General features: G+C 37.5%; 1 protein-coding gene across 10 annotated transcripts in view; it reads left to right on the top strand.

The window, feature by feature from the left end:
- The window catches only part of ATP11B (ATPase phospholipid transporting 11B (putative)), a 66,167-nt gene that overhangs the window by 33,484 nt on the left and 19,782 nt on the right, over positions 1–12,901 (top strand). For 9 of the 10 annotated variants that reach the window (XR_012581668.1, XR_012581667.1, XR_012581669.1 and 6 more), the window contains exons 16-28: positions 726–799; positions 882–985; positions 1,141–1,322; positions 2,041–2,244; positions 2,517–2,670; positions 5,325–5,427; positions 5,665–5,810; positions 6,602–6,661; positions 6,939–7,066; positions 7,891–8,029; positions 11,270–11,335; positions 11,609–11,712; positions 12,343–12,508. Coding sequence is in view for 7 of the 10 variants with exons in the window: in XM_074547366.1 (XP_074403467.1) it covers positions 726–799; positions 882–985; positions 1,141–1,322; positions 2,041–2,244; positions 2,517–2,670; positions 5,325–5,427; positions 5,665–5,810; positions 6,602–6,661; positions 6,939–7,066; positions 7,891–8,029; positions 11,270–11,335; positions 11,609–11,712; positions 12,343–12,508 (1,630 nt within the window). In the remaining 3 variants the exon portion in view is untranslated. Of the gene's footprint in view, positions 1–725; positions 800–881; positions 986–1,140; positions 1,323–2,040; positions 2,245–2,516; positions 2,671–5,324; positions 5,428–5,664; positions 5,811–6,601; positions 6,662–6,938; positions 7,067–7,890; positions 8,030–9,822; positions 9,874–11,269; positions 11,336–11,608; positions 11,713–12,342; positions 12,509–12,901 lie in introns of those variants that run through there. The other variant, XM_074547368.1, reaches the window with a different exon arrangement.

Raw genomic sequence — 12,901 nt, 5'->3', positions numbered from 1 at the left:
TGTGTGTTGTAGCAGTTTGTATCTTTGCCCATTCCTCAAAGGTTGAGACAGACGTGGCAGAGTTGGAAAACTGAATTGCTTATTCAAGTCTTGTTTCAGCTCTTGAAATTCCCAGAATCAGTCTCTTCTGTGCATAATCTAATCAGATATTTTAAACTTTCCCAAAATGAGTACAAATTATTAATAACTGTATATGTGCAGTATTCCATAACTCCTTTTACTCATTTGATCTGTGTCAGCTAGTTGGCAGTACTTTGAATTTAAATGTCTAAAATTAATTTGCTAAGCTAGTGGTAATATAACAAAAATTAATCCACTTACCAGGGCACACACACTTTTTTTTAACGGTCTAGATTTTTTACAGATTTGTCAGAAACAAAATGTAGTTTTCAAAGTTATACTTGAAATAATGACAGAAGGATGAAGAAATAGATAGGAGCTGCTTGTAATTGCCAAATGTTAAGTTAGTACCCAGAAAGCTATTCCTGTTGGTAGAAGAACCTTTTATTCTTACATAATGGAATTAAGCATATATAAATTGATAAAAAGCAATGAACAATGATTGCTGTTCAGCAGTGATAGCATTGCTTTCAGAGTTGCTATACAAAAATAACACTTTGAGGAAAGGTCTGTGGTGTAAGAGTCTATTTATAAGTAATTGTCTTTGGAAGTTTATTTCTAAAGATGTTTTCTTCCCGTTCCCTCTTTTAAAATACAAAATGCAGGTATAAATTGCTTCATGTTTTGGAGTTTGATCCAAATCGCAGACGAATGAGTGTCATTGTAGAGAGTCCCTCAGGTACGTGGTCAGAAATTGCACAAGCAACACTTGAGAACTTCTTAAACATTATTTTTAATTTCAGTTCTATTTGACTTTCTAGGGGAGAAGCTTTTATTCACAAAGGGAGCAGAATCTTCCATTCTTCCTCGCAGTAAGAGTGGAGAAATAGATAAAACAAGGATACATGTGGATGAATTTGCTTTGGTGAGTGTGTAGGCTTGCCCAACTCCCAGCCTCAGCTGAACAGAAGAAAATTCGTGCAGGATAAATTGTGACTTGAAGTGAAAAAATTGCTGGTGACCCTTCTTGTTAGATCAGAAACTTGTCTGCTCTGAATGTAGTATTTTATTTTCTTGCAGAAAGGCCTAAGAACTTTGTGTGTGGCCTACAGAAGATTCACACCTGAGGAGTACCAAGAAATTGGCAAACGCCTTCATGAGGCCAGGACTGCCTTACAGCAGCGGGAAGAGAAATTAGCAGATGTGTTCAACTTCATAGAAAGGGATCTGGAGTTGCTTGGGGCTACAGGAGTAGAAGACAAGTATGCCATGGAGTTACTGCTATCTGCACTCAAACCCAGCGAGTTTAGGATTTATACTTGAAATATGAAGTGTGAAAAGCTCTCCCACTGTGACCAAAAGTTCTGTGCTATTCCTCTATAGTATATGTACCTTTGGATTGAGGCAGATTCAAAACAAAACTTGTACCAACTGATTCTGTCTTAATAACGGTGATGGTCAGTGTGTTTCATCAGGAGAGATGTCATGTATGTGAAATGGAATAATTGCAGCAAATATTTAGTGTAACAGCAAATTCCTTAGGAAAGCTTCTACACACAGCTCCTTTGCAAAGCATTCTGCTTGTGCTCTGTAGGTCACAGGGTGTGTTGTACACTGAAGTGAGCACTTGGGGCTTGAGAAGCTTTTCATGCACCACAGTAGCCAGGAATTATTGTGGACTGTTTTAAAGCTTCTCAAATGCAGTGGCAGTGCCTAGTTTAAATCAAGATGTGCTTAGTACAAATTTTTGATCCCTTAGAAGGATTGAGTTTAGTTTTTGTTTCATCAAAGCCTTTGTTTTGTTGCTGGTAACAGAATATCATTTGCCAGACTATGATTCTCTGAAAATACATGTAACATTGGAAAGGCACTCTTAACTCACCATGACAGTGGGGTTACAGTGGTAGCATGGAGTTACAGTATGAGCTCTTTTGTTTGTAAATTGTTCAGTTGGTTATTTAAGATTTTTCTTGTTTCTAGACTGCAGGAGAAAGTCCAAGAAACTATAGAAGCCCTCAGGCTGGCTGGTATCAAAGTGTGGGTGCTCACTGGAGACAAGCACGAAACAGCTGTTAGTGTCAGTTTATCCTGTGGACACTTTCACAGAACCATGAACATCCTTGAGCTTGTGCAGCACAAGTCAGACAGTACCTGTGCAGAACAGCTGAGGCAGCTAGCCAAGAGGTAAAATACCTGAGAAGTCACTATCTCAGGGATGATCTCAGCTTGGGTTGCTTTCATTCCTAAATTTTATGGCAGTCTCTTTGATGCATGTGCCAAATAAAAAAAATTGTCTTTTAAAAAAAATTATATATTAATATCATTACAGACTGGAAAAAGTAGTCTGTCTGACAGATTAACTCCTTTGCTTATTGTCTGGCCAACAACACAGTTTATAGCAAAATTGGAATTTTACTGTTAACACTGTAACATTTAACGTTTTTGTCCCCAAATAGAATAAAGGAAGACCATGTTATCCAGCATGGACTGGTTGTGGATGGGACCAGCCTCTCTCTTGCACTCAGGGAACATGAAAAACTGTTCATGGAAGTTTGCAAAAACTGTTCTGCAGTGTTGTGCTGTCGCATGGCACCCCTTCAGAAAGCAAAGGTAAGTGAGAATATGGTCAGGATTGCCTTTGAAGTATTTTTGTCATGCTTTGAGGAGGCAGGGATGTCTGACACTGCTTTGTTTGTTTGTCTGACCCTTTTTGTGACCTCTGAATCATTGTTTAATTCAGATCTAGAGCAGATTGCTCAGAAGTTTCTACATTTGTGTTTGAAAATTTGCAAGTGGATGGAGAAATCAAAATACTGCCACCAGGCTCATCTTTATTCTGCCTCTTGAGTGTTCAGTAAGGCAGCAGCTCTCCCAGTCTCCTACATGGGTTTGCCTTAGCTGCTCCACCACTTCTCCAAACCAAAAAAACTAAATTGAAAATTCATGAACCTGTAAGGAGAATACTGTGCTTCTCTAAATAATTTAAAAATCCCCCAAGTTTGAGGAAGTAGAAGTAGAAGGCAAGGCCTAATCTACAGGAAAGGTTTGCCTTAATGCTCTCTTTTAATATCAATTTTCATTCACATATACTGAATTTTACTCAAATATGTGTTGGATAAGATTCAAAATCAGATTTTGTGATTTATTTTTTTTTAATTCCAGGATTCTAAGCTCTGAAGGACTATAAATATTTTTTCCTTTTGAAAATTTCTTTTCATGAAAAGACATCTCTTTACCTTAAAGCACTAGGAAACCCTTCTGTGAGGTATTAGATGTTCAAGAGGCAGGCTGTTGTGCTGTAACAGGAGTGACCTGTTTGGAGGTCACTCTTCCTTCCAGAGTTCTCATGCAGTCTTTAGAATCACTTCAGTATAGAACTGTTCACCTGGTGTAGTATTAGTTTCAGTGAAATGTTGAAAGACAGTGTTGCTACACTGAGTAAACCAATCTGTGGGATGTGTCAGCTCTGTACGTTCTTTTGGCTGAAATTTTTGCCATCCTGTCTCTTTAAGGTGCAGTTATTTGTCACTGTCGTGTCCTTGTTCTTATTTTGTCATCTAATTTGATTTATAATGTTTTGTACTGCTTTTCTTAATTCTTCTCCTCACCAGCAGATAATGGAGATTATTTCCTGTCTTGAGTCATGAAGTACAGCAAAATGTAATTTTAATTGCAGTGAATTTTTAATTTCAAATATTGAAGTATATAAATCACTAAGACAAATGCCATACAACTTGAGGGGTAGGGAAGGAAGTGCAGGGCAGTTTAGTCTAGTCTTGCACATTATTTTTTGCAGTAGGCAGCCTTTTTGTGAGGTTTATTCCAATATTGAGCTGGAACTCGGCTTAATATTTCCTGCATCTTTAATTATAATGCATGTTAATGTTTGGTTAGTGGTCTCACTACTAATTTTGGTATGTTTTATAACTCAAAACCTTGTTTAAACATCATCATTTCAGTCATTTGGAGCTGCTGCTGACTGCTGCTGTTAAAATTTGCTAAAGGCTTTGTCTTGACCTTTTCACATAGATGTTTGTCTGTCCAAATTACCCAGGCCCTGGGGATCTCTAGAGGACTGACATGGGTGATGTGCTGCGGCCTTGTTACCTCTCTGAGGCTGCTTCCTGGGATCTAATACTAAATGGGTTTGAAATAATTACCCTTAGGAATGGGCAACCTTTAAACTTGAGTATTAGTACCTGCAATTAGGGAATGTATTCCCACAATCAGGTGGATTTTTCTGAGCTGTGGACTTTGTTTAATCACTGTTGTGTTCTTTGTGTGAAGTGAATTCCCACTGCTGTGAATCAGTTCCCTGACACTGCCAGCCACAACTCAATTACTCCAATACAGTTTTTTGTGTCTGCTTAACTTCATGCAGTTGTTCCATTGATATTTCCACTTTGGGGTTTCTGGAACTTGAGGGGGAAAATGTTTTTTCATACATATTTATTTCTTGATTTTGGAAAACCTCTTGATCTGCATTTGTACCTTTACCTGCAGCCCACTTACAACTGAATTAGTGAAGCTTCTACCTTAAGCTAGGGCCCTGTGGGAGGTTAATGAATCACTAATTCTCCTTAACCAAAAGCCTCATCTAACTAAGTCCTTTGTATTTAGAATATTATTGACACTTACATTGAAGATCTGTTATCACTGCTTCTCTTCTGAGTATTTTAGGGCCTTGCATGTCAACAGTTTTTTCCCTCATTCTGTCATATCTTCTGTTTCTCTGTCAGTTGAGGATACCTCTTGCTGATAATGAAGTTGCTTTAGAAAGAAGCTATTTTCCTTAATAATGGCATATTGATATTTTAGCTAATACATTTGCTTTTTCAAATTCTTCTTTCACCTGGATGAGTTCCATTAATTATAAATATGAAGAATCTGGGTTAATTAAAGGGCATTAAATCTGTATTAGTCTGTAGGTGAATTTTCAGTTCTCAATTTTACTTGACTTTGTTTTGTATGGTAAAGCACCAAACTAAGAGTTGTAACAGAACATTGAAATAAGGACAGGAAAATATGCTTAAGGCAGATATAATATTTAAATCAAGCTTGTGCTCCAAAACAGGCAGCTTTTCTAAAGAAGGAATTCATGTATGCATGTGATATGCCGAAGATATTTTTTACCCAAACATGGATGTTCATAAAACATATTAATTATATCTACAGATAGGCAATTAACTGAGATACTTGGGAATTGATGACATGGTTTGTAGGCAGACTGTCTGATCTGAAAGTGTTTCATTTTCTTTTTGCAGGTGGTTCGACTGTTAAAAACCTCTCCAGAGAAGCCCATAACGTTGGCGATCGGGGATGGTGCTAATGATGTGAGCATGATCCAGGAGGCACATGTTGGCATAGGTAACTTCCTTCTGTCTCCCCCACTTGGGGCTGCTTTATTGGAATCAGCATCAGATGAGCAGCTTCCTTTAGTTTCAAGTGTGAGGAATATCTTCCTTTGCAACACTGCTGAAGTCCTTACGGTGTTGAAGTGAAGGAAAACAGAACTGCAGCTTGAAGTGTATGGTGTTGGGCTTTTTAAACTTCAGTTTTTGTTACACTTGATCTGTTTTGTGTTTTGTTTTCCAAACATTACAGGAATCATGGGCAAGGAAGGAAGGCAAGCTGTAAGAAACAGTGACTATGCAATAGCACGATTTAAATTCCTCTCCAAGTTGCTTTTTGTTCATGGGCACTTTTACTATATTAGAATAGCAACCCTTGTACAGTACTTTTTTTATAAGGTGAGTTTTTTATTTCAGATCTGAGACTTTTGTTGGGATCAGGTTAAATATCTCTGTTTAAACATGTCTTCTGAGCTTTTTTATTTTATCCTTTACGACCAAATGCATTAGTTTAACTGTGAAATTATTTAGTCTTTCCACCTAGAAATAGGCCTTAAATACTGCAGTGAGTTTGTCTAGGCTGAGAGGCTGATGCATTTGTTTTCTCAAGACAGGGATCTTGTTTGGTAGGTTGGGGTGCTTTTGGTTTTTTTCACTTGTTCATCAGTTTTCAAACAAGTCAAAACTCACTATCTTTGTTGAATTTTATCTGGGATTTCAGCTTTGGCTCCCAAGTCCCTTTTGTAGTTGATTTCTTTCATTTAATGGCAATAGCATGGTGTTATATTTTGGTTTCTTCTTTGTTTGCTTCTGTGCAACAAATTCACATGAGCACGTCACAGCTTTATTGAATAAAATGTGGAAACTATTCTGCAAAGAAATTCTTAAAAATAAGCTGAAGGGGAAAATGAAGGGATTTCTTCTACATAATTACTACTTAGACTCCTGTAGTGAGATGTGCTCATCAAGCACATACAGTTAAGCTCATACTTTTCAGATTCATTGTCCCAAAGGATAAACAAAATATCCTCTCAAGAAAAGCAACTTGCTTTACTTTGCTAAGTAAAATGCTGAAAGGCTTTGTGCTCTCCCTGTGTATTTTTAGCAGCTTCTAAGAGTTAGCAATTTCTTTTAGGGCCGTGAGGCATGTACTAAGGATTAACTATTTCCTTAATTTCTCTTTATTTCAGAATGTGTGCTTTATTACACCACAATTTTTATATCAGTTCTTCTGTTTGTTTTCACAACAAGTAAGTATTGCATGCCTGTCGCCTTGTCTGTGAAGCACTTGAGGTCCATAATTAAGAAAATGGGAGGGTGACACAAGGAGCAGTAGAGATGTTACACTTAGCAAATACCCAGCTTCATTTTCTGTAATTGATAGCTGATGTTATTAGATTGTTATGTGAGTGCAGCTGTTTTCCTAACTAGTAAATTAATGTAACCGATCAATCAATGCTGCTGTAAGTGTGCTAATAAATCTTTATCAATTCCAAGGCATAAAATGCTTTTTGCTTTCCTTTGCAGACGCTCTATGACAGTGTATACCTGACTTTGTACAATATTTGTTTCACTTCCCTGCCTGTCCTCATCTACAGTCTTTTTGAGCAGCATGTGCACCCGCATGTATTGCAGAGTAAACCTGTGCTCTACAGGTATGTATGTCCTGCGTCTGTTCCCACAGGGACACATCTTGTGCAGCAGCAGTGGCACCTGCACAGCTCTGAACTTGCTACAATAATTATCTGTAATTTAGGCATTTTTGGTAACTATCTTGATGAGGAAGAATTGAAGCTACATAGTTCTCATCCTAAAAGCTAATTAAAAGGAATATTTTAAGAGATGTGTCTTTTTATGTCCACCATGTTACGAGTGAAGAGCACTGAGCAGTTGGTCAGCTTACATGATTGGCAGTCTTCTCCTCCATTACATGTAGGAGATGAAAATCACTCAGACAAGGAGAATGAAAAACTAGGGCACCATGATTAGGGGAATCACCACAAAAAATCCTTTACTAAGAGGAGGAGTGGTTTCCTGCAGAATTAGATGTCCTCCCAGTGGCAGCATGTTGCACTGCATACTTTTTGGAGTAAAAAATAGATAGTCTTGTAAAAAAGAGATGTCTCCTCTCAGATGTTTCTCTTTTTGAGCAGAGCAAGGGGTAAGTATCAGGAGATCTGGCTTTTTCTTCCTCTTTCAGTTCCACCTCCAGGGACAAGAATTCTAGTTTATGCTATTCTGAATTTGACCCATTAGAGACCCTGGCCATTGGTGACCTCTCCTTAAAGCAGAGCCAAATCTTGAGAGCTCAGAGGTTTTTTTTTCCATGATTTATGTATTTCTTTTCATATGTCAGCATTTGTTTAATGTGTCTTGGTACAGTTGAAAGTTACATTTATTCAAAGCAGTAACAGTCGTGCAGTGTGGATAGCTGATGGTTATGGACAGTATGAAATCCAAATCTGTTTTATTTCTGCAGAGACATCAGTAAAAATGCCCATCTGGGGTTTAAACCATTTCTTTACTGGACCATCTTGGGCTTCTTTCATGCATTTGTTTTCTTTTATGGCTCGTATCTTCTAATGGGAGAAGACACTTCTCTGCTGGGAAATGGCCAGGTACAATATCATAAGTGTTATTCTACCACTGTGTTTTTGTTGGTATTTCTTAGTGCTTTTTTGAAAAATCCTCCTGTGTCCAAAAAATTTTGTTTTTATGAATTACAATTATCAAAGATTCTTTGTCAGTATTTGTGTGTGCTCTCAAGAGTAACATTTCTTAGCATGGAAACTGTAAGGTGTTGTCAGAAAGCATATGTCCCTGAAGAACATATCTTTCATAATAATAGATGTATCATGGTTGTCTTAAACTTTGTTGTATTTCATAAACTGTTTTGTCAAAATCCTATTTCATAATGTCAGCAAATGTAAATTTATATTCATTCATTCAAAACTCATTTTGAATTGGACTTAATTGCAATGTCAAGCAAGAGAAGCAATGGCTTCTCTTCAGTAACTGTTATAGATTTAGGCTGAAAGTTGACAAAAGTCTTAAAGCTTCTCCTGAAAATGTTATTTTAATTACTCTGAATTTTTCTAAATTTAGTGGTGCAAGCTACTTTTAAATTATGCTGTTTATTGAATAAGTGTTTTTAAGGCCATACCTTAATGAAATCATCCTACACTAATTTGACACTTTTTATTTTAAAGATGTTAAAGTTCACAGGAAGAATCATTTACAAAAAACTTTAAAGCTTGAACGAAACCATTACAAGTCTGTTTCCTTATTTCCCTTGGTTCTGACTTACTTAACTCAATTTAAAACAATTAGGTACTGATTTTTCCCTTATTAAACATGGATAGTAATGGAAAAATACACTTCCCTCTCATTATGCCATACTTAATACTGGCATGAATAACTTGCCAGTTCTCATAATGCTTGGCAGAGATGCAAGTTAGGGCACAAGGGAGAAAAGCAGCATCCTGCTGAATTCCCAGTGTCACCTGGTGCCAGGGCGTGGGTGTGAGCTCAGGAAGTTTAGTCAGAAATGCAGTGATGTTCAGGCAGGGAACAGGATGGTGCTGAGGGCCTGCAGGCAGAGGGAGGAGCAGTGAAGGGGGAATGGAGCAGCCATTCCACCATCAGATGATTGATAAAAATATTAAAATAGTTGTGCTTTAGACTAAAATGTCTCTTCCCAGCTGAGGCATGAGTGTGTCCTCTCTTGTCATTTGTTACAAGCTGTGGGATTTGAAATTCTTTTGAGCTGGTAAAGGTCCTTCAGGACTCTTGTAATGAGGTAATTTTAGACTATGAATCAGTGTGTGTGGTGCATCCATCTTCAGTTGTCAAAGCACCTCACTTCAGAATTGCTTAGTAAATGCCCATGGGGCAGGAAGAGACTTCTCCCATTGTATTTAGTAACAGCTGTGTGGTTTGGGGAATTGGCAGCTGCCCTTTAGCTTCTTATGTGATATGACTTCAAATGAATTCTAAGATTTTTCTGGGTTTTAGTTACTTTGCCTCTGTTTGCTGAAAGTTGCTGATTAGAACTGGTAGAACTGTGTTGCAGTGAAATATATGCATACTGAATATTGCATAGTTTCTTGCAAATTTAATGTGTGCCTGAAAAAGCCAAAATTAAGGGCAAGAGGATTTTGTGTGCTGCTGAAATGCTTTCTTAAGTCCTCAAGAAGTGATCACCTGTACAGATGTGTGGTACAGGGTAGTGTTAGTGCAAGGCCTCAGGTTTCCATTCCAAGTTCTCAGTTCAGAGCACAGCAGAATAGAAGAGACTGTAAATGCTTTGTTAATGCTGGTGCTTTGTTAGGCTTACCTCAACACATTGTGCAACAACTTGATCTTTTAGTTCTTTTTTCTCCCCCCTTTTTCATGCTGTGCATGTCGTCAGATATTGAAACCTAACAGGCAAATGGTAAGAGTTTAGAAGAGGAGGAGATACAAGATATTGTATCTGTTACTTCATAGGATTAAAGGATGCAGCATCCGCAGTGTAACTGTGTTCAAAAATAAAATGGTGGCAAGAACCTGTGTGTGTTTTGCATTCTAACTCTGTGACCATTGAGAGCAGTGTTAGCAAAGACACTTTTTTTCACAGGTCACTCAGGAGAAGCAGTTTAATTTTACTTTTAAGATGAATATTGCAGCAGTTAACAACAAGCACATTACTTGTTAACCATTACTGTTGGTGGGACAAGTAAATCCAAGGCTTCAAAAAGGCATGTTATCACAAAGATCTTTAAAATGATCAGTAAATCCAGACTCATGGCTGCCTCTGTTTTGTACCTTATGTACAGATGAGAGAAGCAGTTGTGAGATCTCTCCTCAGGCTGTTGGGATTTTTTGTCAGAGCTCTGCAACAAGAACTACAACTGTGTGAATCCCAGTTCCGTGCCCCTGTGCTGTACTGACCCATCAATTCTAGGATCCCCCTGGTTGCCTGTGTGCATGTGGTACCTCTCTCCTTGCTTGCTTAGTCTGCTGCCAGTAATCACAGAGTTGAGGATTTGGTCATTGTTCAGTTTGTCAGTGGCAAAACCAGCTGTGAAACAGCAAAATCTTCCCCATGATCCCCCAGCCAGCTCCAGGCTGGACCTGGTGCAGAATGGCAGCCCTGAGTAGCATGTGTGTAGATAGATACAATCTCAGCATCCCTGCTTGGTTGTCAGAGCTGAGATTTTATTGTTGTAGACCTTGTTCAGAGTTTTGATAGTTTAATTTATGAGCACAAGAGAATACAAAAGTGACAGATTTCAGTGTTTCAGAATTAGAGTTTAATTTTTTGTGTTATTAGCCTTGAAACAAAGTGTCTTTTCCTTAGAATTTTCTTAGTAAAATACAATGGCACCATTATTTTTGAATTGTATAATTGTGCTTGGGGTTAAAAGTGAACCTTCATTTGATGCTGCATGTTTGAAATTATCTGGAAGTGTTTAAACTGAAAAGTGTTTTGCACTTAAAGTGAATACCTTCCACCAATATTTCCTTTCTATGGGACACTAATAATGAATTGATCAAATTGGTGTCTTCATTTCCCTGTCATTTCATATTCCTTTTTTGGCCTTTTTTTTCCCCATATTTCATGTAGCCTTTGTGACTATTTGTTTTGAACTAAGAAGAAAGATGACTTGAGGGTTGTTATTTATGCTCTTATCATAACCCGTATTTTTTCTGGTAGTTTGTGTTGTGTCCTCCTTGCTTTTTTCATGATGATTACTTGTCACAAGCTTATGTCTTATTTCTTTAGTGTAGCTGACTTGAGAAGAATTTAACTCACTGTGAATGCCCTTAACTGATGGTTTTTTTCTTCCATGATTTTTGCCTTGCCATTTTCTTAGATGTTTGGGAACTGGACATTTGGTACTTTGGTCTTCACCGTTATGGTTATAACTGTTACGATGAAGGTATGATATCACGCTGCTCTCTGGGCTTGGATGTGTAGGCAAATATGTAATAAAGCAGTAATTTAAAATAGATTCCACAGTTACTGATTCTTGAGGGTTCCAGATAAGTGATTTTTATGTTTAGTTTAAGCAGTGGTTGAAATTTTTCTTCCGTTTTTTACAACAATATTTAGTGTTTGGGCTGGAAGTTCATAAGTGTGTTCTGACTGGTATTTGTAATTTTCTGTGAAGTGGGTGGAAAACAGAAGCTCACTGAAGTTATCTCTGTTTTAGATGGCACTAGAAACTCACTTCTGGACATGGATAAACCATTTTGTTACTTGGGGATCCATTGTATTTTATTTCATATTCTCCTTGTTTTATGGGGGAATTATCTGGTAAGTGATTTTGCCCCCATTCTTTTTATCACATGTAATATCAATGAAGCTAAAAAATTATGTTCTACCATCTGGCTCTGAATTTCATGACAGGTTTGTGGTAAAAATATCTAGACTGGCCACTTAAATCTAGACTAGCCACTTGTTTTTGGTGATTGATTGTAAAATGTAAGAAGTGTTGCTGTGCTGTCCTGTGCTCAATGACACACAGTATCTGTCTCTGACAGCCTGTAACTATAAAGGCATTTTTAAGTAAATAGGTTCCCAAGGTGCTATGTAATAGGTGAATAATTGCAACAGAAATAAAGATGCTGGAGTTTGAATCAGCAAAGTGAAGTATTGTTGCTTGTAGTTTGGAGTCTGGAGAGATAGAGTGGTGATTGATTCTCTGCAGCACAATTTAAAATTAAATCAGAACCTTTTCCTCCGAAGTTCAGTACCCCCATTCCCTGGAGCTCATTGGCAGGTCAGGTCCAGCAGGTTGCTGGACTTCACGTGGACATGGTGCAGTTGTGGCTCTGCATCCTGAGTCTCTCTGCTTGATGTAAAATTAGATACACTTGAGACAGCCTGTGCTGTACTTTTGTTCCTAGAAGTTTTTAGTAATTGCCACTTCTTTTAACTTTTCAGGCCATTTTTACATACCCAGGACATGTACTTTGTATTTGTACAACTGTTGTCAAGTGGTTCTGCTTGGTTTGCCATAATCCTCATAGTAGTTGCTTGTTTGTTTATTGATGTTGTGAAGAAAGTGCTGTACAGACATCTGCAACCAACAAGTACCGAAAAAGCTCAGGTAATGTTATGCTTTTGTATCCAACTTGACCAATAGTTACCCTCTTACACTGCTGTCGTGTTTAGTGAAGAGAAGTGTTCTCATTTCAAAATACACTTGTTAATTTGAAATTACAAAAGTGAGGACACCATTTTACAAGGCAGTAATGTTTATATTTAGTAATGGGTAAAAAAAAGAATAGAATTATTTGAAGGGGTCAGTCTTTTGCATCTCAACTTGCAGCTGTATGAAAGGATCATACTGCACATTTTTATAGTGCTTTATAGATGGTAAATTACTTTTTGTTTAGGTATTAGAAGTATTAGAAGCTACTGCTCTAATTAGCACTGAATAGTTCTTAAAATGTGTTGGAAACAATAATTGTAAAAATTACTTTAGTAAAACTTGTTTTAC

Source organism: Zonotrichia albicollis, chromosome 9 (genome assembly GCF_047830755.1).
Source record: "Zonotrichia albicollis isolate bZonAlb1 chromosome 9, bZonAlb1.hap1, whole genome shotgun sequence".
NCBI lineage: Eukaryota > Metazoa > Chordata > Aves > Passeriformes > Passerellidae > Zonotrichia > Zonotrichia albicollis.
The sequence above is the reverse complement of the archived record's forward strand: the minus strand, read 5'-3'. Positions and strand labels throughout refer to the sequence as shown.